At 40.9% G+C, this 22,587-nt stretch overlaps 1 protein-coding gene across 2 annotated transcripts in view; it reads left to right on the plus strand.

Moving 5' to 3' along the window:
• TPP2 (tripeptidyl peptidase 2) overlaps nt 1–22,306 on the plus strand; it is a 44,564-nt gene extending 22,258 nt beyond the window's left edge. Inside the window, exons 22-30 of one of the 2 annotated variants that reach the window (XM_069970731.1) lie at nt 1,451–1,695; nt 3,502–3,580; nt 9,320–9,358; nt 12,512–12,663; nt 13,720–13,816; nt 16,956–17,086; nt 18,833–19,040; nt 20,447–20,566; nt 21,316–22,306. In XM_069970731.1, coding sequence (XP_069826832.1) covers nt 1,451–1,695; nt 3,502–3,580; nt 9,320–9,358; nt 12,512–12,663; nt 13,720–13,816; nt 16,956–17,086; nt 18,833–19,040; nt 20,447–20,566; nt 21,316–21,405 — 1,161 coding nt within the window. In that variant the 3' untranslated portion in view covers nt 21,406–22,306. The remainder of the gene's footprint in view (nt 1–1,450; nt 1,696–3,501; nt 3,581–9,319; nt 9,359–12,511; nt 12,664–13,719; nt 13,817–16,955; nt 17,087–18,832; nt 19,041–20,446; nt 20,567–21,315) is intronic. The other variant, XM_069970732.1, reaches the window with a different exon arrangement.
• The last annotated feature ends 281 nt before the right edge of the window (nt 22,307–22,587 follow it).

The following is a 22,587-nucleotide window of genomic DNA, read 5'->3' on the forward strand; positions in this document are numbered from 1 at the left end:
TAACTCCTCACTCATCCTTTACTGTATAGAGTCCCCCCATCTCAGCACTGTAAAGTATGGGAGATGGTGGTGCACTGACTGTACTACTACTGCACTGTATATGCACTCCAGCAGTCTTATATAGTACTGTATGTGAGGCCTCACCAGTGCTAAACTCACCAGGTACAATCCACCATCTACACTTGCAAAAACATTCAGATACCGAGCAAAGTTTGAATTCTGAACGTTACTTCCAGGTAAATTTTCGTTAGAATACCGCTGTATTACTGTACTTCAAGACTGGGTGCCCGAAAAGCATTTGAGAACTGAGCAAGTGTTTTAGAACAAAAGCAAACTTTCCTTGAAAATACAGTTTGAGAACTAAAATACCACTGTATATTATTGTGGGGGAAGCCATCTTCCCTAAGCTGTTTTTAACAACATTTATTTTAGAGCGAAATTGTACAGCACACTGCATGGCCCTAGGCTCAGTATTCTGACCCAGACCTTTTTCTCTAGATTTGGAACATTTACTGGGCATGGTCTGCGACCTGTGGGGTGATCATTCTACATGGAGAGGGAGGCTGATCTCTGAGCTTCATCTGTTGTGAATGGTGGTAGAGCTTCTGTTCTCTATACACTGCTTTCACCTTTCACTGTTCTCCAGTCTGATCCCTTTATTTTATAATAAAGAAAATAATATGGAACATTGGCAAAAAAATTACTAAAAAGTGTTCGACATGAAATCTCAATAGGTCATTTTTTTGCTGTAATATTCCACATTAATGGGGAATTAAAAGGGTTGAATTCATCTAACCCGCTGATATGTCCCTATTGCACAGGAGATGCTGAGGAGGAAGATATGTGTCTTACCTTCCTCCTCTGCACCTTCTGGTGCAGTTAGTCTTTAGCTCCACCGTCTAGTGAGGCGCACTGTCCGTCCCAGCCCACCTGCTCCATTCATTATCTGTAAGGGGCGGGCTGGCAGCAGATCAGCGCTATGGGGTGTTCCAGTGCTCCTAACAATCTCACTGGACAAGGGAGCAAAAGACTTTGGGGGAGATTTATAGAAGGGTGTAAATATACACCTGGTGTAAACTGCCCACAGCAGCCAATCACAGCTCAGCTTTCAGCCCTGGTAGAATAAAAGAGGAGTTGTGATTGGTTGCTGTATGAATTTTACACCAGGTGTATATTTACACCCTTTCATAAACCTCCCCCTTTAACTTGCACGGGAACGGCACCATGGAGACATAGCTTCTTCCTCAGCACCTTCTGTGCCGACATATCAGCAGGTTAGATTCGTCTAACCTGCTGATAGTTCCCCTTTAAAACCAATTGTAATCCTTTTTGTGTAGATCTTGTGTGAATCCATTGTGGGTGGTTTTTTTTCCCCTGCATGTGGTCACGATGCATTGCCCTGCAGTACGTGTTCATCAAGATTAATGTTCTTTATTGTGTTTCTTTTCAGTACTCTGTGAAACTTGAAAAGGGGGATTATACAATACGGATGCAGGTTCGTCACGAGCAGTTAAATGAGCTGGAACGCTTGAAAGATCTTCCCTTTGTGATTTCCCACAGAATGTCCAATACTCTGAGTCTGGATATATATGAAAGTCACAGCATGGCCCTCTTGGGGAAGAAGAAGGCAAACACTATAACATTGCCGCCAAAGCACAGCCAGCCTTTCTTTGTTACAATGCTACCTGATGATAAGTAAGTAACTAGTGAAAATCTTGACCTACTTTCTGATCAGTAATTCATGTTTGGGTGTGGGGAGATTGAGTAATGTGTTGACTTGGTTTCATTGGAAAATGTGAATCTGAGTTCCAATCAATTTTTGCCGCAACAAATCTGCCACATCTAAATGTGGCCTTGGGGTCCTTCCTTATTTGCTTATACCACCCACTTCCTATAAGATATAAACCTTCCGCTGGGTCTTTCTTTATCAGCTACTTCAGACTTTATCCTGGCTCTTGAGAGACCGCTCTGTCAGGAGCCACGAGGGGGGTGCACTGATTAGAGCTTGGGCCCATTCACCCACTGGACTGTCGTCATCTAATTTGTACAGATTTCTTAGGTTTATTACATGTATTAAGGGCAGCAAACCATGGGCAGACATTTTTTTTATTGATAGTGTTCTGTTAAAGTCTATGGTAAAGTTTTTGTTAGTGCAAGATTCTGTATTAAATAAAGACTGTAATTCCCGACATGATGTAATAATACATCACGGTGCATTAATGGGGTTATCCAGGATGAGAAAAAGCACTGCTACTTTTTTGCAAAAACAGCGCCACCCCTGCCCACAGGTTGTTTGTGGTAACAGAGATGCAAAACCGCACCCAGACTGAGGACTAGAGCGGTGCTGTTTGTTAAGGGTCTAAACTTTACTTCATGTTTTAAGGGGTTGTCCAACAAAAATCTTTTTCTTTCAAATAAACTAGTGTCAGAAAGTTATAAATAGATTTGTAATTTACTTCTGTTAAAAAAAAAAAAAAATCAAGTATTACCATACTTATCAACTGCTGTATGTCCTACAGGAAATGCAGTGGTACCTTGGTTTAAGAGCTCACAGTTTTTCAAAATTGTCACCTTGGTTTAAGAGAATTGTTTTGGTTAAGACCTCCCTGCACTGGGTGGGAGCGTGAGTGGGGGAGGGGGATGGTCTGCATAGCGGGGTCTACAGCACTGTACTCTGACCCAGGAAGTCTCCCTCACCTTCCAAATCATAGTAGATCCACTTCAGGCTGGGGCTTACATCAGGGGACAGGACTGTGGAGGTAATCTCTCCATAGCTGTAACCCCTCTCTCCCTGGACAGAGATTACTGCTATACTGTCCCCACATCTGCCATGCTCATTCCTTCATGCTCCCTGCAGTCTCTGTCAGCCCTTGTGTGCCCCATCCTCTCAATTACTATAAAGTAACTTATAATATCACAGATTCTGCTGTTTCTGAATGTTTGTTTCATTTGTTTTACATGTTCAGAATAATAAATCATTATGTTTGGGGTGTGGAACAAATTGTCTGCATTTCTATAATTTCTTATGGGAACATTTGCTTTGGTTTAAGAGTGGATTTGGATTAAAAGCACGGTCCCGGAACGAATTATGCTCGTAATCCAAGGGACCACTGTATTTTATTTTTAGTCTGACACAGTGCTCTCTGCTGACATCTCTGTTCCATACAGGAACTTTGTCTCGGTTTTCTATGAAACCCCATAGAAAACCTCTCCTGCTCAGGACAGTTCCTGTCTCGGCCAGAGATGTCAGCAGAGAGCACTGTGTCAGACTGAAAATAAAACATTTCCTGCAGGACAAGTATGTGAAGACTTGACTTGAGTAAATTACAAATCTCTATAACTTTCTGAAAGCAGTTGATTTGAAAGAAAGATTTTTGCTGGACAACCCCTTTAACAGCTTTTGGCCATTTTTGGTTTTGTATTACTTTATACCATTTATATATTTAAATCATTAGCATTTTAAGTTTGTTCACTTTGTCATTCTATAATTCTGTTTAACAGAATCCCTAAAGGTGCTGGTCCAGGCTGCTATCTAAGTGGCACACTGACATTGTCTAAGACGGAGCTAGGCAAGAAAGCTGTAAGTATCCAGTATTTTTAAGTCTTTCTTTTTGCCCTCCATGACTTGAAGGGGATGTCCGGCGGTTGGCCTTTTTTTCTTTTTTAATATACTGCTGCTGGTGCATATAAAATAAAAATGTTATCCTTACCTGTCCACGCTCCCTTGTGTCCTCCTCTAGTGTCACCGGTATCCACACAAACCCATAATCAGTCAGTGATTGGCTCAGGCTGTCACTCTAAAGACAAATTAGTCTGTCAGTGGGGGACACCGGCGACACCAGAGGAGGTAAAGGTAAAGGCCCTATTCCACGGGCCGACACAGAGGAACAAACTAGCGATATCGTCTCTTGTTTGCTCCTGGTTCCCCGCTCGCTGATGCCGCTATTCCTAGCGTTCAGTGGAATAGGGCCTTAAGGATAACATGTTTGTTATATAGGAACCAGCAGCTACATTTTAGAAATGGCCAACCGCCAGAAACCCCCTTATCTGCTTGGCAGCCACCTTTAAGGCAAAACTGCCTCTGCAGATCAGCTACTCTCATTTAGACAAAACATTTGTGCTACTCTACCCATCTTTTAGTATTGTCTTCCTGAGAAGTAGTGCTTTCTTTATTGCAGTCCAGCTTGACCACACCAGCTTTGCCATGTCCAAATTTTGATAAACAAGTAGGTGTAGGTGGGCACCACCCAAAATATCATAGAAATGCCAAAAACAGGGTGATCGTAATGCCTCAGAACAAACTCCATGCATAGAGTAGAGAAAGGCAGCACTAATAAATAGAAGCACATCCAGCAAACTGTTAAATAGATATTGTAAAAATAAAGTGTGCAACCAACTACCTGGGGGGGAGCTGTATACAGCCTAAAAGCATGCAAATAGGAATAAAGCGCTGTGCACACGCAGTAACCCTGGTGCAAATACACTGTATAAATCCAAACCAGGTACTGGAATATAAGAGGGGAAAAAATAAAACAAAATATATGGCCCACTTGGACCTAGTGTGAACAAAGAACACAGTTGCCCATACAGCCTGTAAGCATACGTCTAAAGACCCCCTGGGGAAGCAGGGACCCCACACATTACATCGCTCACTAGAAGCTTCATCAGGAGTAAGTTATGATTAGTCTTGGTGATTGTGTACTAATACTGGAATGGCGTTAGTGTGGACATGAGGTTGGGTGGAAGTGCTCACCTCAGGAATAAAGTACTGTGTGCACGCTGCTCAAAGATTTGTCGTCACGTGATATCGCAGCATTTTAGAATTGCTCTAAATAATCGCAATGTATGTCAAGCGGTGGTTTAGCCCAATCTCCCGGACACATGACTTATCACCTGATCAGTCGCGATCACAACGACACTAAAATTTCAATCTACCAGCCTGCACAGTGCATGCTTATGTCTCCAGCAATTAGCCATACATGTGTGTACAGAAGTTTTAGGAGTACTGAAATATTAGATTAAGTGCAGTTGACTCTGTAGTCTAATGGCTCTAATGTTCCAGAACCAGCTGAGAAACTGTGTATGCAGAAAACTCCCTGAAATCACTTTGTTGTGGCTAAGGGATAAGTTATATTGTGGCAAATACTCCTTCGTATTGAAAAATATAACCCTGAATGCATCCAAAAGTTTATTACTAGAGATGAGCGAACCTCGAGTCGATCCGAACCCGAACTTTCGGCATTTGATTAGCGGTGGCTGCTGAACTTTGATAAAGCCCAAAGGCTATGTGGAAAACATGGATATAGTCATTGGCTGTATCCATGTTTTCCAGACAACCTTAGAGCTTTATCCAAGTTCAGCAGCCCCCGCTAATCAAATGCCGATCGTTCGGGTTCGGATGGACTCGAACCCGAACCCGGTTCGCTCATCTCTATTTATTACCCAATTCATCTTGCACAAAATTTCAAAGTTCATATTTACAATTTTGAGGAACACATAAACAATGAGGTCACCACTTGGTATAATAGAGCAACCAATATCTCTCTGTACTTAATGAAGCATTTTTTTTTTTTTTTTTTTTATTTCTCCCCAGGCAGCAGGCATGTATACTTACCATTGCTGGTGTTGGCTTTATTCCAGTGTTATGGCCCTGCTCTGATCCTGCTTGCAGTGGAGCGATCTTTAAAGACTAATGATAAACCATCACAAACGAGATTGTTTATCGTTAACCTGAAACCGTTCACCATATTACACAGTACGATGGTCGTTAGATACGATTGTTACTATGATCGTTTTTGCGATCATTAATATGATCGTTTATTTCTTCTTATCCCAGCAAAACAATGGGCAATGTGCAATTACACTGAACGATTAGTGAAAAAACGCGGAACTTAAGCGAACGAACGAGTAACGATAATTTTAGGTTCAGATCTAAATCAACGATCAACAACAGCCGAACGATCTTTCTACCGTTGCCTGCAATTACACAGAACGATTGTTTAAATTCGAATGATATAATGATTTTTCGCACGATAATCGTCCCGTGTGAGGGTGCGTTCACACCTACAGGATCTGCAGCAGATCTACAGCAGATTTGATGCTGTGTTCAGTTATTTAAATGAAATCTGCTGCAGAAAATCAGCTGCAGATCCTGTAGGTGTGAACGCACCATAAAGGCCCTATTCTACGGAATGATTATCGGCCGCATTCGGCCGTTACGGTCCATAATCGTCTCCTGCAATTGACAGCAACTATCAGCCGACATTGTTCATGTTTTTCAACATGTTCAAACAAGCGACTGATACAGCAACGATCAGCTGCCGTCAAATAGGAGAGTCGGCAGCAGACCTATGGGCTGCCTGGACGATCAGCGATCCTCGGGCGGCTCCCCGTGACACCCCCCCCCCCCCCCCCCAGACTGACTCGCTCACTGCCGCTGCGTGGAATAGCGGCAGCAGCGAGCGGGGAACGAGGAGCAAACAAACGCTAATACCGCTCTTTTGTTTCTGCCAGTCGGCCCATGGAATAGGGCCCTTAGATCCTGCTGTGCTTTTGAAGTCCGGAAGTAAGGGTGCCTTTACACAGAGATTTATGACAGATTTTTGAAGCCAAGACCAGGAATGGATTTGAAAAGGATGAGAAATCTCAGTCTTTCCTTTATGACTTGTTCTGTTTGTAGTCTGTTCCTGGTTTTGGCTTCAAAAATCTGTCCGATAAATCTCTCTATGTAAAGGCAGCCTAAGGGTCTCCAATGCATTTCTGTGAGAGTGCTCTCATACAGATCCTTTGGAGAGTCTGACTTCCAGCCTCCTGAGCTGCAGGCCAGACCGCGAACAGGTCACATGGAAGGCAGCGGGATCCAATCGGAGTCCTACCACTGGAGTGAAGCCACACCGTGGGACATCGATCAGCAATGATAGGTTTAGACGTACGCCTGCTGCCGGGGGAGTAATAGAAAAATAAAAAACGCATGGTAATATGTCATAACTATAGCCCACATTCTGGATTTTCTGTAAGATGTCATATAGTACCATGGTGTATACAGAAGCAGATTAGGCTTTGATCATGCTTCCATTATTTGATCTTTTATCAGGTTTTTGTTAAATGTTGTAGCATGCTGCTCTATTCTAGCCAAAGAAATGGAAAGGTGTGGGAACCATTACATGACTGAAACAGTTCGAATCTGCTACAGAATAACCCTAACTAATCCATCATATCTTCTGTGGTTCCTGTAATAATAATAGATATGACCCTAGGGTTAACTAAGCTTTGTTAGTATGGTAGCAAGAAAATCTAGGCTAGGGGACAATGGTGGTGCTAGGGTATGTGCCTGGGGGAAACTCATTTAACTTTGTTGATTTAGAGGAGGGAGAAATCCTGCCATAGGGGAAGGACTAATATGCCTCCTTTCCATACTAGATCCCCATCCAGTGAACTATTATCTACCATCACTTCATGACGTTATACGTAGTCATATTCCTTTTAAATGCCTAATTTCAAGACCAAATCCTTGTAACTATGTAATTCCCCCAAGAAAGGTTCTCCATGCCACTTGACATTTGTCTGTCCTTCTTTGCACCTTATTTGAAATTTTTGATTTTGAGAGCTGTTGTCCCATAATGAGTGTGTAAGATGAGGCCCCGCTAATGCCTCGTATATTATGAGATTAGCACCTTATTTGTAGGGTATGCCTCTTTTTAATACACAGCAATACTGACATTAAATATTTTTTAGTCGTTCTACAAGTACACCTACATTCTTCCTATCTGGTAATACTCATATTGCTAATAATAATACTACTCATAATAACACTCTTCTACTAAGAGAAGTCGGGGGGCAACAATGTCAGGTCCCACATCCATATGACATTATATCTTACACCTCCCATTTATCAGCTTTGAGCTGTGGATAATGGTGGGACTGGAAGGAAAATAAAACTAACATCAGGTTTTATTTCCAACCTCAATACCCAGCTGCAGCATTGTATACCCCCTTCCCTGCTTTTGACTGACCTATAGGGTTCAGTGCTGGAAAACCATTGTGCTAAGACCAGCTTCTTCTTTATAGACCTGGTCTATAGGCTGTTTTTATTACATAAAGGTCTGACCAGTTATGGGCTTGGTACTGCACCTTGAGGGGTATATCATATATGCAGGGGGACAAAGTACATAAAAAATTGGCCATGAAGATTGTCCTGTTTGGCAGTTTTTACTCTAAATGCATATGATACTTTCTTGACTAATAGACTAAAAGGCTATATCCATATATTTGTGCCCCCTTTCCCTCATGTTTTTCTTACTATGGATGTTGGGCAAAATGCTGGGGGAAAAACTTTTCCATATAGTATATCATATTTTCTCTATGCCAATCAACTGGCATTGTGCCTGTATGGCCATTTTGCCAAATTACATGATCGGGGTGGGGGGGAAATTGCCTGCAGTATCACAAATTTAAAGTATAATGGGTCGACCATTATTTAAAATGCATTGCTACTGAGGGTACATAAGCATCACCTTCATCTCCTGGACCCCAGTGCATAATCTGTAACATGGCTTCCTACCTACCATGGGACATTTATAGTCTGGTGTCTCCTAATGTGGCAAATGGGCATTTGGGTCCCCTTGGCCACCAGGGCTCAGGTTCACCTGCTACCTTTGCACCTCCTATAGCAACAGGTACTCTATTACCAGTTTAGAAGGGAGTGTGCACACAAGAACAGAGAATTGCTTTTGAATGGAATAGACCTTCTCACTTTGACACATTTGTTAATACTTTATATTTATATTGTGGTAAAAACTCAATAGGTGCAACCCAGCATTCTCCCTGTAATAATGTTTGACAGCTCAGGCAGACTGGTCTTAAAGGTGATGTCTGGCAGCTTCAGTCAGTGTTTCCCAACCTAGCCCCAAGTGACTGGTGAAACCACCATGTTTATGAGATTAGTGGGGATCTAGCCGCTTAATACCCACTTTTTTTTTTTTTTTTTTAAACTTTTTTGTTACTCAGAATTAAAAGGGGTTATCCAGTGCTACCCAAACGTGGCCAATTTCTTTCAGAGACAGCACGACTCTAGTCTCCAGTTCAGGTGCGGTTTGCAATCAAGCTCCATTCACTTCAATGGAACTGAGCGGCAAAACCCCGCCCAAGCTGGAGACTACAACAGGGCTGTCTCTGAAGGAAAGTGCCCATGTTTTTGTAGTGCTGGATAACCCCTTTAAGACTAGCAGATCTGACACCACAGAAAGCTTAGTAAGGAGTGAGGTTTTTCCTTTCCTTGAAGAGTGCATGTATTCTTACAGTATGTTGTTCTAACTCCCAGGGGCAGTCTGCAGCAAAACGACAAGGAAAATATAAAAAGGTACTGATGTTAGTTATTATAACTTCATAATGTGCATATACTGTTAATCTGGATCTGTCACTGAAACACAGACAGCAGGCATGTGGATCAGCTAGGTCTCTGTATATTCCAATATTCTGTTGTCTGATTTCTAAAGATGACTTGATGAAGTCAAACCTAAAGTGATATTCCAGTTCCATGCAACCAAAATAACTATTTTTTTGTTTCATGCCAATCACAATACGTTTAGCTGGCATCCCATTATGTTTTATGACCTAGCTTGTAACACTGTTTTAGTGAAAGATTCACTTTATGACTTTGTATGTTTTTGTGTATAGGTAATTTCTTTAGGTGCAGTTCATCTGCACTGCAAAATGTGTCCCTTTTCCTTTTTAAAAGTTTTATTACCGTGGAGGCATCTAAGCACCTGCACAGGTGTCCCCTTTTCACTGTAACACATGGTGTGACATCTTACACTCCTATGAGAGATGTGCCGGGTTCCCAGAGCCAGTACCTATTAAAATACCTGTCTTGGTGTCCATTTATCTACTGTGAATGGTGGATCCTCAGGCTACGTTCACACAAAGTAAAAAAAAAAAAAAAAAAAAAAAAAAAAAAAAACTGATGCCTTTTTTTTTTTTCTTTGACGTCCGTTCACGGCTGTGTTTTGCCACCAATGGACATTACTTTTTAGTTGTTAACACTAAACTGTTCACTGTTTTTACCGTCTTTACTATTACATTCAATGGACTTTTCAATTAAAGACACACACAAAGGCCAATCGGTCCACCTGAACTAGAATAATGCACCAACAGCCATCATTGTAATGACTGGTGTCCAAACAGGGAGAGGACTACCGTCTTTTTGACCCCAAAATGACAGAGGTCATTAAAAAATATGAATAAATGGAAAGGAAAAAGTATTGTGAACACAGCCTCAGTCTCCTGTGCTATGGTATCACAGTGGCTCTGTTATAACAAGATAGCTGGAATCCCACTTTAACCCCCAGAAGTGGAGAAACCTCTGCCACTAGTATAAAATAATGACTGCAGAATTTAAGTTATTTCTGGTTATCCGTTACTCCATAAGCACCGTAGTGACGCTTTCTGGGTTCTGGGGGCCCTATGAAAGCTCTGACGTCTACCATGTAGCCCCCCCCCCCCCCCCCCCCACACACACCCCCACACACAGCTGTGTACATAGAAAAATGGGATATGGGTCATGAAATGTGATCACACATTATAAATAAATATACAATTTGTTTCTATACTGCCAAAGTAGTAAAAGTTAGAAAAGTATAATAAAAAAAAATAAAAAAAATGGATTGACTGTATTTGCACTACGCTGTGAGTTTGCAGCGATATCCACTGCGAATCCATGTAGTGTGAATTTCAATAGGGTTACATACCCACAGCAGAATTTTCATTCCGCTGCGAGGATGTAACCTGGCCCCTTTTAACCGCCCGCAGCATACATTACCTGCTAGTCGCCGTGACTGCATGTGAGGCTCCCGTCTTTCCCGCTCAGCCAATCAGTGACTGCAGCAGGGCTACCCTAGATTTGTATTGCAAAAACAGACAAAGTCATATTGTTTCCTTCATCCACTCCCCACCCCCTAAAAAAAAACAGTTACTAAAGAAGAAAAAATTAATTGCTCATTTAGGGTAGCTTCACACGTACTGTATCGCAGCTGATTTTCTGCTGCGGATGCAGTCTGCTACAGCCATAGCAAACACACACACACGCAGCCATATAACACTGAAGAAATACACACAATCTTCTCCCAGAGAGAGAACACCACACTGAGGACAGAGGTTACTGCTACACTACTTATGTCTTCTCCTCCTCTATATTACACAGGATATCTTCATATTACACTGCTGCTCATATACAGTCATCCAGCATCCAGGAAGAGAACAGCACAGATCTCCCCCCACACACAATGGACTCTTCCAGCTCAGAAACAAACTGCCAAATAGTGACCGACAACTTTTCCCTGACCACTCTTATCTAATAGGGCCGGTGTCCTATTAGAATGTTGCTCATAATATATATTGATGAGCAAAACGTATCATTTTTTTAAATTTTTTTTATTATTTTTTTTAAAGCTGGAGTCAGTACATTTTTTTTCCGACTCCGCAGCCCTGATTACTGCAATAAAATGATGCAGTGACGCAATGTGAATGCATGTGAGGACACAGCCTAAAATAAGCCTTAGATCAATATATTACTAGTTCTACAGACACTCTTCCGATCCAAACTATGTATCAGTCTTTCAGCTCCTTTTGCTCTATCACCCAAAAGGCGTTTAAAAAAATATTTAACCTAGCTCTGCTTACTGCGTACAGTAGGTCATTTTCTTTAAAACGTTACTATGATTTCTAGTAAATTCTGAGGACTCATCAGAAATACTTATCGCATCTGGTCTCACTCGGAGACCTGTAATGATATTGAGATACAGGAGAGGGGAAGGGGTGCAGCAGTGTGTTTCACACTGTCTGTCAATCAAATACGATTATTATGCTCCATTACAGTCTATAGAGCGGAAGAGTCAGATGTATCTGAGCAATAGATATAAAAATGTCATTATTCCTCATAGTACTTATAACTTCAGCCAGTTACGCCATTTCTGTTTATATAGTCAAGTGTAGGTTTTTTATCCCCAATTTGTATCAAGCAACTTTTTTTTTTGCACTTGTTGATGTCTTGACAGAGTAAACTGTACTTCCAATGTGGAAACTAAAGAGTGATAGTTTTATAACCACCAGCCGCTTACTGACTAGTTGCATTCATCACTTTGTGGTTCTGGGTTTGTAGTTTTAAGTACACAGTTTTGTATCTTAATATGTCTTGACATCAGTGGGCTTATCTTGGCATTCATGTCTAACACAAGTGTTTGATACATTTATGCCTTGGTTCTCCTAGAAGGATATAAGACATGTTGTATCAGAAGCAAACATGCTGACCACAATACTCCAGAGCTTAAAAAGAAACGTGCTATCTATATATCAATGTATAGTGTAAGAACTGTTTGGGCCCCTGTTCTATACTTGTATTTCTAAGCATGACCATCAAACTGTAAGTCAACAGTATTGATTCCCAAATATGCCTAATACACACTGTAATAGTTTTCTATGCATCTTAATATAAGTAGCTTGTTTTGTCCTCTTTCAGGATGTGGTTTCCGTTCATTATCACTTGATACCATCTTCAAATAAACCAAAGAATGGCAATAAGGATAAGGAGAAAGATGCAGAGAAAGAAAAGGATGTGAAAGAGGAATTTGCTGAAGCTCTGCGGGATTTGAAGATACAGTGGATGACAAAGTGAGTTACCCAGTGATATAGGTCCTTATTCACAGGTTAATTCATAAAATACCCTTTCATAGTTACATACCTCTTGCCTCAGTGTTGGGGTGCCATACTTGGGGTGCAAGACAGAGTATCTTGGTTATGAGATGGTCACAGACGTGTAGCAGTACAGTTATCGGAGCTGTGCCTTGTAACTTGCTGTAAACCACGGTTGTCCTGGCGTTCATTTTCCTTTTTGCAGACAGAGCTTTTTATCATATGGGCCAGTCTGAGAAATAGCTGGGTCAACAAACAAATCAATTAAACAACATAATTTCAGTGTACCTGGAATGAAGACTTGATTGGTCTGACCAGCAATCATTATGCCACCCAGCACCATAATCATGGGAGAGGGAATGGTGTAATGTTTTCTCATACAGACCTCTTCATTGCATTACCCACTCCAATCTCCAGCTATCATTGCATCCGAGACCAGAGCGGGACTCCACTTCTGTAGACGTACATTCCAGCCTCCATTGCTGTCTTGTACTGCACCATAACCATAAAGCTTGTCCTTCTTGGTGTTGCAGTTTGGGTTGAGGAGGGAACATGCACACAGCCTAATATCAGCTGAGGTTACAGATGACTTTTTTGAATGGAGCCTGGTATTGATCTTGGTCATAAGGTTCACGCTACCTACATAAGCTTGGTTCTATGCCTCTGCCAGCAAGTCTGTCTGGGTTGCCATAAAGAGTATGGTGTAGAAAGCTGCACTGTTTTTCCTCTGAACATAATTTCCAGCATGCAGATACCCAAGCAGATTCTGTTATAACTCAGGTGCCATTGACCTGTTCACCAAAGCCATTGTGGTTGTTTCTGTTATGACAAATGTGTGAACAGAGCCAGGGGCGGAATGGTGCACTGTGGGTGGTTGCCCGCCCCCAGTGCACCAAACACCTAATTTTATTATAGCTATTAAACTCCTAATATCAGGATGACAATAAGAAACATGTGCTCTATAGTTAGGTTCTTCTAACCTGCTGATTAGTTTCGCTTTAAGGTTTAATAAAAAAAATCATCTGATTATTGCAGACTTGAAAGCAATGAAATCTTCAGTGAACTAAAAGAATCCTTTCCCAACCATCTTCCTCTGTATGTGGCAAGACTTCACCAGTTGGATTCTGAAAAGGTAAGGTACTTCTAAAAGGCTGTAAGTTATGTTTTACGTTATGGTGACCCACTCGAGGGTGGGAGGGGCAACATGAAAGTGTTTATTTTTGAAATTTTTGTAACTCTTTCCTTATGATAAAGGAATGTGATAATTATTTTTTTTTTGAGCAATTGGGGAAAAAAAAAAGAAAACGACAAGTCAGATATATACAGTACTGTGCAAACGTTTTTGAGAGGTGTAGGGGGGAAAAAAGCAAAGTAAGAATTTCAAAAATAGAAATTTTAATAGTCTATTTTTAGCGATTTAACAAAATTCAAAGGAAATAAAAAGAACAGACTGTTATCTATTCTAAACGGTATTCAGTGCAGTATGCCGACAGACGGGCATCAGTTCTTTGCACACCGTGTATAAAGGAACTCAGCAGGGAGGTTGTCCCAAAAATCCTAAAGAAGTAACCACAGATCTTCTGCGGATGTATTCTTGCTCACATACGTCTGTCTCTTCATGTTATCCCAGACAGACTTCATGTTGTGTGGGGTCATTGTGCTGCAGAATAAACATTTCAAGCCAATCATAGGATATGTCTTGTGTTTCAGTATTTTTTTTTCCCCCCACACCTGGGGTTAACGTGTGCATGCGTGAGCATCCTGGGTTGTCAAAGGGTTAAAAGGGGCAGCCTAGGGCAGATCAGTCCACTGGGGGTGTTAGTCCCGCCCCCAGTGTGACAAATTGCCTAATTAGTATAAGGGTTAAACTCTCATTAGCACGGAAACTGTGCAGAGAATGTATGTAAGAAACTTATCATCCTCAGCACCCCATGCATAGTAGGGAGAGATCAGTAAGGGTCCTATTCCACGGCCGAGGAGGGCCCGATCAACGATGTAAACGAGCGTCGATCTGCTAGATCGCCGCTCATTTACTGGGCCTATTCCACGGCCCGATGATCGTTGAGCGAGGGCTGCAAGGACATCGTTACCGATGTCCTTGCAGCATCATACATTACCTGTTGGGTCTTCTCGGCGCTGTCTTCATTCCCGAGTCCCGCGCGCTCTATCTTCAGAATGGCCGGTCAGCTGACCGGCCAAACTCAGCCAATCACAGGCCGCGGCGGTCCCAGCCTGTGATTGGCTGAGCGCTCCGTCAGCTGACTGGCCATTCTGAAGATAGAGCGCGCAGGACCCGGGGATGAAGACAGCGCGGAGAAGACCTGACAGGTAATGTATGATGCTGTAGCCTGTCAAAGCGTCGGTCGCCCGTCGCACACCGCTATTCAACCGTAGCGATACGCGGTGGGGGAACGATGATTTTAGGTCTGGCCCTAAATTCTCTCTATTTCACCAAACGATAATCGGCTGAATCGGGCCAAATGGGGCGATCTGGCCGGTTATCGTTACTGTGGAATAGGGCCCTAAGTTAAGATAGTCTCATGTAATAAAGTTATACTTGTATTAACAAATATATAACTTGATGAGCGCTACATTTCTGCCTCCTCCTAATATTCCGCTCTTTTCTTACCATAGCTGACAGCTGGTTATTGGGTACTGACTACCATTCCGCTCTAAAAGCAGTGGTCAGGCTAAGATATATATATATATATATATATATATATATATATATATATATATATATATATATATATATATATATATATATATATATATATATATTATAATATAATTTGTAGATATATATATATATATATATATATATATATATATATATATATATATATATATATATATATATTATAATATAATTTGTAGATATATACACAGCAATTGCCACCAATAGAAGGTAAAATGCAGGCAAAGCAGGAGGAAAGTTTGCAAAAAGAATGTATATGCAAAATGATTTGACGAGTTTATTGGGAATACCCCTTTAATCTTAAAGGGGAAAATTGGTGTTCAAAAACCACTTTCTGAATATTGTTTTCCTTATTAACATAACTTAATTTACATTATTACCCTCTTCTATAGCAGCAGCAGTAGTAATGTTAAATACCCATTGTATGTTTTTTTGCACATCTATAGAAGAGAGGTAATGGAAAAACAAAGGTAAGTTCTTTATACTGACCGTACTAGCAGAAAAAGAAAGCATTGCCACTCTAACCCATTTCCCACATGACAAAACACTAATACTTTTGAAATTCTATCTGACGTTGTATATTCACATGAGAACTTTCTGAAAAGTGCAGAGCTGTTACATAATGGAGTCACTGAAACAAAGCCAAGCGCTTGCAGCTTTTGTCCAGTTTGTAACATCCCTGTTTAATTTTTTTTTTTTTTGTGATTTGCGATGTTTGTGTTTTTTCTTCTCATCAATTTGTATGTGGTTACTACTTTGTTGTTAGAGTTCTGAATATTCTCTCTATATTTTTTATTCCTAGTTTATGACCTTAGGTGGAAGTGTATGGTGCATCTTTTGGTGGTCTTTAAATTCCAGTCATGCACACCTCAGGATCTGTCCAAGGCACCATATAGACTTTAAAAAAAAAATCATTGAAGGGGCTGTATACCTAACTGGCTTTAAATTAATAAAGCTGTGTACATATTGGTCTACTCCCCCAAATGCAATAACAAGGACATCTATACTCTTTCCCAACCCATTTGCCACTTGTTATTACAAGTTTTACACAGGATAACAGGTTGCGACAAGACTCTGTTATAGTTATTTGCTGGAATAAAACTTTTTTTTAAGTGTTTAGCGGGAACATACCCAGTTTCAAGCCTGAAATGAGAACAGAAAATTCTGCATGTACTTGCTTCATATAACATTTACCATGCATGTGTTTGTAATTATATAATTTATTTCCCAATCCTAAATGTATACATTCAGTCATCATTGACCACTACGTGTGTATGTGGTTCTGGGATACTAGCACTAGTGGTGCCACTCCCTATAAGTTCATAAATCCTGTTGATAGAAATATCCCTTCAGCTCTGGTTTTGCATGTTTGCATTGTTCATTGTATGCTCCTAAAACCCTATGATGCAGTAGTTGGATGCTTATAGGTTCACAGCTTATCAAAGTTTATTATCCAGCTTAAATTCCATCTAAAAAATTTTTGTCACTTCCAGCAAAAATTCTGGTTAACGTTTCACTCTGGGATTTTCATCTTTTTTTTTTTTTTCTAATGTGCCTTTTCTTTTCATTTCAGGAACGCATCAAACTTGTCAATGACATCATTTCAGCTGCTGATGAGGTCATCTCTAGAATCGACCAGACTGCTCTCGCCTTTTACTTTGCCATGAAGACTGATCCAAGACCAGATGCAGCCACTATTAAAAAGTACCTAACCAGTAAATATTTTGTTTTATTGACCTTTTTGTGCTATCTGAATGCAAAAGAACATTCTGTATACGGAACAAGCTTTGTATTCCCACGACTTTGTGCCCTGGGTATTCAGCTTGCGTGCAGTTTGTACTCTGAACTTTTTATCATACTATAAAAGAAAACACTGATTTTTTTTTTTTTTTTTTTTTTGACTTCACCATGGTAGCCAGATGTGTACATGGCATTTGCTGATTTTTAATTCGCTGACAGATTTAGTTTGCTACTTTATACATTTAGTGAAATCTGTGTGTATGTAAAATAATAGAGCACAATATACAGCATTATACTAAGATCATGCAATTTTCACTTATTTTTTCTAGACCCAGGTATTAGAAAATAGTGGGGAGGGGTTGTTTTTTTTTCCTGACTTTATTTGGTCATTGTTAATTTTTAGATTATAAATTCAGAAGTTGCATAAGCCTTTAGTTGATACCAAAGCAACAACCTTTACCTTAAAGTGTCACTGTCGTTATAACTTTCAAAATCTAATTCAACAGTAGATGTGATATAAAGCAAGTTTGCGATATAAAAAGAAAACCGTAAGTGCCATATTTTCCATGATAACTAACAAAAGAATGTAAATTGCAAACTTGCTTTATATCACATCTACTGTTGATTTACATTTTGAAAGTTATAACGACAGTGACCCTTTAAATAGAAAACGCAATAAAAGAAAGTAGATGAAATTATAAGACTTAATAAATAAAATCTAGTGAGTTCCCGAAGTATTACAGGGGGCAGGTTTTACTTTCATTTTAGCATACAGGTTAAATTCTGGCATTTTTCTTCTCCGGGCTATGCCAGTTGTGAGGAGGAGCTGATTTTATACAGCATCTGAATGGCAGAGTGGAGTCTTGTGCTCAGATCAGGCCAGGATGCAGGGTGAATCAATTTGTCTGTAGCTGTGTTTTAATAAATAAAATACAATGAGATTATCGATTTGTCTATTTCTCCCCATACATTTGCCAGAAGCAAATCACAAACCTCTAGCCAAGTGTTAAAGTAATGTTGGTCATGTTGTAGTAAGTTCCTGTGTATAATGCAGTCAACCTAATGGAGTACAGCAGCCTGTAAAGTGTTTAAATGAAAACCTGCACCGCAGCGTAGTAGCAATAGCAAATGAGTCCTGGCACTCACTATTCTTTGCTCTTGTTAATTTTTATTCAGTGAATATAATGCTGTTGAAAAAGCCTGATATAGTTCGGAACGCGTGCAGCGTTATGTTGACTGAATGTATAAATATTAGAGAGAGCAAAGATTAGCAAGTGCCGTGATTTGGTATTGTGTGTGTGTGTGTGTGTGTGTGTGTGTATATATATATATATATATATATATATATATATATATATATATATATATATATATATATATATAATGTTATTATGTAATATATAAAACAATAAACATGTTATCTTTACCTCTCCATGCTCCCCCGGTGTCCTCTTCTGATGTAGCTGGTGTCCCCCAGAGACTGCAGAGCCTCCATGAGATAGGACAGCCCCGTGGCCAGTGATTGGCTGTGTGGGCTGTCACTCCCAAGACTAGTTCGCCTCAGAAGTTGGAGGACACCAGCAACACTAGAGAAGGACACCAGGGGAGCATGGCATAGATCTATGCAGAACTTGCTTTCAATGTAATCCAGAGCCAAATTAGCTTTTTTTTTCGACTGAGAATACATTTTCTTTCCCCCCCATTTTCCAGTGATATGGACAAGCAGAAAAATACTCTAATTGATGCCATGTGTAGAAAAGGGGTTGCCTATGCAGATAAAGTTCTCCACTTGCAGTCTAAGGAGGGGGCTGCTGCTTGTGATGCTGATGGAAGAGAAGATGATCTTGAGGCCGCTTTAGAAGCCTTGAATGAAACTTACTGGGAAGTGACTAAGTGGGCTGATGTATATGACTCAAAGGTAAGTAAAAGTGTGGTGGCTTTGTCTGTAAAATATGTTAAGACTAAATATTGTACAAATAAAAAGACTAGTAAGGCTGAATTCTTAAGTTCTGTGTTCCGCACGGAACACTGACGTTGAATGCCTGTAACAAACTCTCCCCCGCCCGGGGAGCATCTGCAATTAATTGCTGGGAGCGGGGGAACTGTACAGATGCTGCCCAGGCGGGGGAGAGTCCGTTACAGGCATTCCACGTCCATGTTTCGTGCGGAACACGAAACGTGAGAATGCAGCCTTATTTTGTAAATCCATTGCATTAGCTTTACCAAACCTATAAATGACAGTGTTGGTCTCTGCTTCAAAGTTACCTGGGCGTATGACCTTGGGAGTGTGGAAGAGCGTGCTTTGTGCAAGCTAAAAAGTGAAATTCTACTTTAAGAACACACTGCCATACAGACCTGCTTCACTATTACCAGAGACAAACTCACCATAGGGATAACATTACTTGGAATAGAACTATGTTTGCACACTTATGATTTTGCTGCAGTTCTGATCAGGGCTTCGGAGTCGTGGAGTCGGAGCTACTTTTGGCTGGAGTCGGAAAAAATGTACCGACTCTGACTCCAGCTTTAAAAAAAGGGTGGTCGGGAAAAAGTTGTCGGTCACTATTTGGCAGCTTGTTTCTGAGCTGGAAGAGTCCATTGTGTGGGGGGCGGGCCTATGCTGTTCTCTTCCTGGATGCTGGATGACTGTACATGAACAGCAGTGTAATATGAAGATATCCTGTGTAATATAAAGGAGGAGGAGAAGGCATAAGTAGTGAGCAGTAACCTCTGTCCTCAATGTGTTTTTTTTCTTCAGTGTTCTATGGCTGCAGGTGTGTGTGTGTGTGCATGCATGCTATGGCTGCAGCAGGCTGTATGTGTGTGTGCGCGCTATGGCTGCACAAGGCTGTGTTTGTGTGTGCTATGGCTGCAGCAGGCTGTGTGTGTGTTATGGCTGCAGCAGGCTGTGCGTGTGCGCGACATGGCTGCAGCAGGCTGTGCGTGTGCGCGACATGGCTGCAGCAGGCTGTGCGTGTGCGCGACATGGCTGCAGCAGGCTGTGCGTGTGCGCGACATGGCTGCAGCAGGCTGTGCGTGTGCGCGACATGGCTGCAGCAGGCTGTGCGTGTGCGCGACATGGCTGCAGCAGGCTGTGCGTGTGCGCGACATGGCTGCAGCAGGCTGTGCGTGTGTGTATGCGCGCAGTCTTGTTCTTATTTTATTTTTCTTGCATAAATAACTACTAGTGATTCTGTAGCATAGCCGTGACACTGGTCTATTGACTTTACCACTCCTGTTAACTTTTCTTGTCTTTGTTCTCTGTGATTTAATGGAACCAAACTGTTCTCAAAATAAAATGTTCTGGTTTTATCTCTGGGAAAGGTGTTGCCGTTTGTCTATAAACATGCTTTGGCGAATAAATTATACGGGCGAGGTGTAAAATCGGCTACAAAGCTTGTAGAGGAAAAGCCAACTAAGGAGAACTGGAAAAACTGTGTCCAGGTGGGTTAAGTCTACATTTCCCATCACAATTTTGTATGTTTTTTTCTCTGTAAAATGTTTGGCCCTTTTATGATACATGATACATTACGGTCGCATCTGAGGCTCCCGGAGCTTCCGCGCAACCGATCTGTGATGGCTGTGCAGGACCTACAGGGACTGGGAGCCTCAGATGCGGCCGGATCGTGAAACAGGTCATGTATCATCCCAGTGGCGGGGATTAATGTGGCCGGGAGTTACATACTCGCAGCGGGATGACAATCCCACTGGGAGTATGTAATCACATTGGAAGTGGCAAGAGAGGTATCCACAGCGGATTTTGCTGCAAACTCGCAGTGTAAAATCTGCTGCGTATACGTCCAGTGTGAATCTAGCCTTATAATGGTAGATCCATCCAGAAGGTATGGATGCTTTGCATTCTGAGTGCATACCTTGTAACACCCTTTATACTTCAGGTTATCTTTCTCATGCAGTTGATGTTTATGACTAGAGATGAGCGAACCTGGAGCATGCTCGAGTCCATCCGAACCCAAACTTCCGGCATTTGATAAGCGGTGGCTGCTGAACTTGGATAAAGCCCTAAGGCTATGTGGAAAACATGGATATAGTCATTGGCTGTATCCATGTTTTCCAGACAACCTTAGAGCTTTATCCAAGTTCAGCAGCCCCCGCTAATCAAATACCCAACGATCGGGTTCGGATGGACTCATCTCTATTTATGACGTATCTTTTCTTTTTGTCTTCTTACACAGCTGATGAAGTTGCTTGGATGGAATCATTGTGCGTCTTTTACAGAAAACTGGATCCCAGTCATGTTTCCACCAGATTACAGTATTTTCTAAAATCAAGCCCATAACTAAAAAGGTTTTTTTATACAGAAGTCTTATAAGTGGGGATATTTAGAACTGTGTATGATTTTTATGTTTGTTTTTTTTCTCCTAGCGCATGTTATTTGTTAATGTAAGGCATCTGTTAATCTGTGTATTTATCTGCCAATTCACCCGTGTGCTTCAGTGTGAGGTATTTGGATGGGTATGATTTTTGCATGCCTAGTTGGGTATTTTAAACAGAAGAGCAGGATTTTACAGCTGGCACATTTTAACATTTTTATGTTTAGGTTATCAATGCCTTAATCCATGCAAATAAGTCAGTTTATTTATTGGTTACAAATAATTACATCCCGCCAGCTGTGTACTCAGTGGAGGCCGCCATTTTGCCGCCAAATCAGGATTCGCAAGAATTCAGCCTTTTAAATTTCATATAACCTCATAATGGCGCAGCATATGGAGCGGTTTCCACTGTAAGCGACTGTCACAGCGCAGAGCAGTTTATATCTATGACAAATAAACGGCTTTATTTTAAGAGCAATCAGTTTTATAATAAAGGGACAGTCACATCACGTTTTCCACCTTAATGGTAATAGTCCCTCCATGTTTGAATACTTCTGCTTTTACTTTTTTTTTTTTGCATTTACTCTATGTATAAAAAAAGAGATTACATAACTCATGTAGACATTATAGAAGTTTATTCAGGCAGTAGCAAAACCTGTATATCAACAATGGTGTGCCAGGCATTTAATGCTCTTTATTCAGGTATACTGTAAAGCTATACATATGTTTATCACGATAACTATGTAAAATAAAGACGAAACCACCATGCAAACAGTATGTAACAAATTCTGGTATCTAGATTTTTTTTTTTTTTACATTACATCAATTATAAAATGATCATGGCATCTCTGTCTGTGGTGGTGTGTTTTTTTTTTTTTTTATGCACTTGGTAAGGTTAGGGGTAAGAAGCTGAACATGTGAGGCTATACATCAATTGGAGGGGATTTATTAAAACCAATGCAAGGGAAATGATCCATTACCAATCTGTCATCAATCACTAATTCTACCTTGATATCTTTCTTCCAACTACATTATTCCTCCCTTCTGAAGGGAAAGGGGGGGACATGATCGACACCTTTTAAATATGTTAAAGGACTAAATAAGGTTCAGAGGGGTAGTGTGTTTTTTTTTTTT

The sequence above is a fragment of the Dendropsophus ebraccatus genome, chromosome 5, assembly GCF_027789765.1.
Source record: "Dendropsophus ebraccatus isolate aDenEbr1 chromosome 5, aDenEbr1.pat, whole genome shotgun sequence".
NCBI classification, from domain to species: Eukaryota; Metazoa; Chordata; class Amphibia; order Anura; family Hylidae; genus Dendropsophus; species Dendropsophus ebraccatus.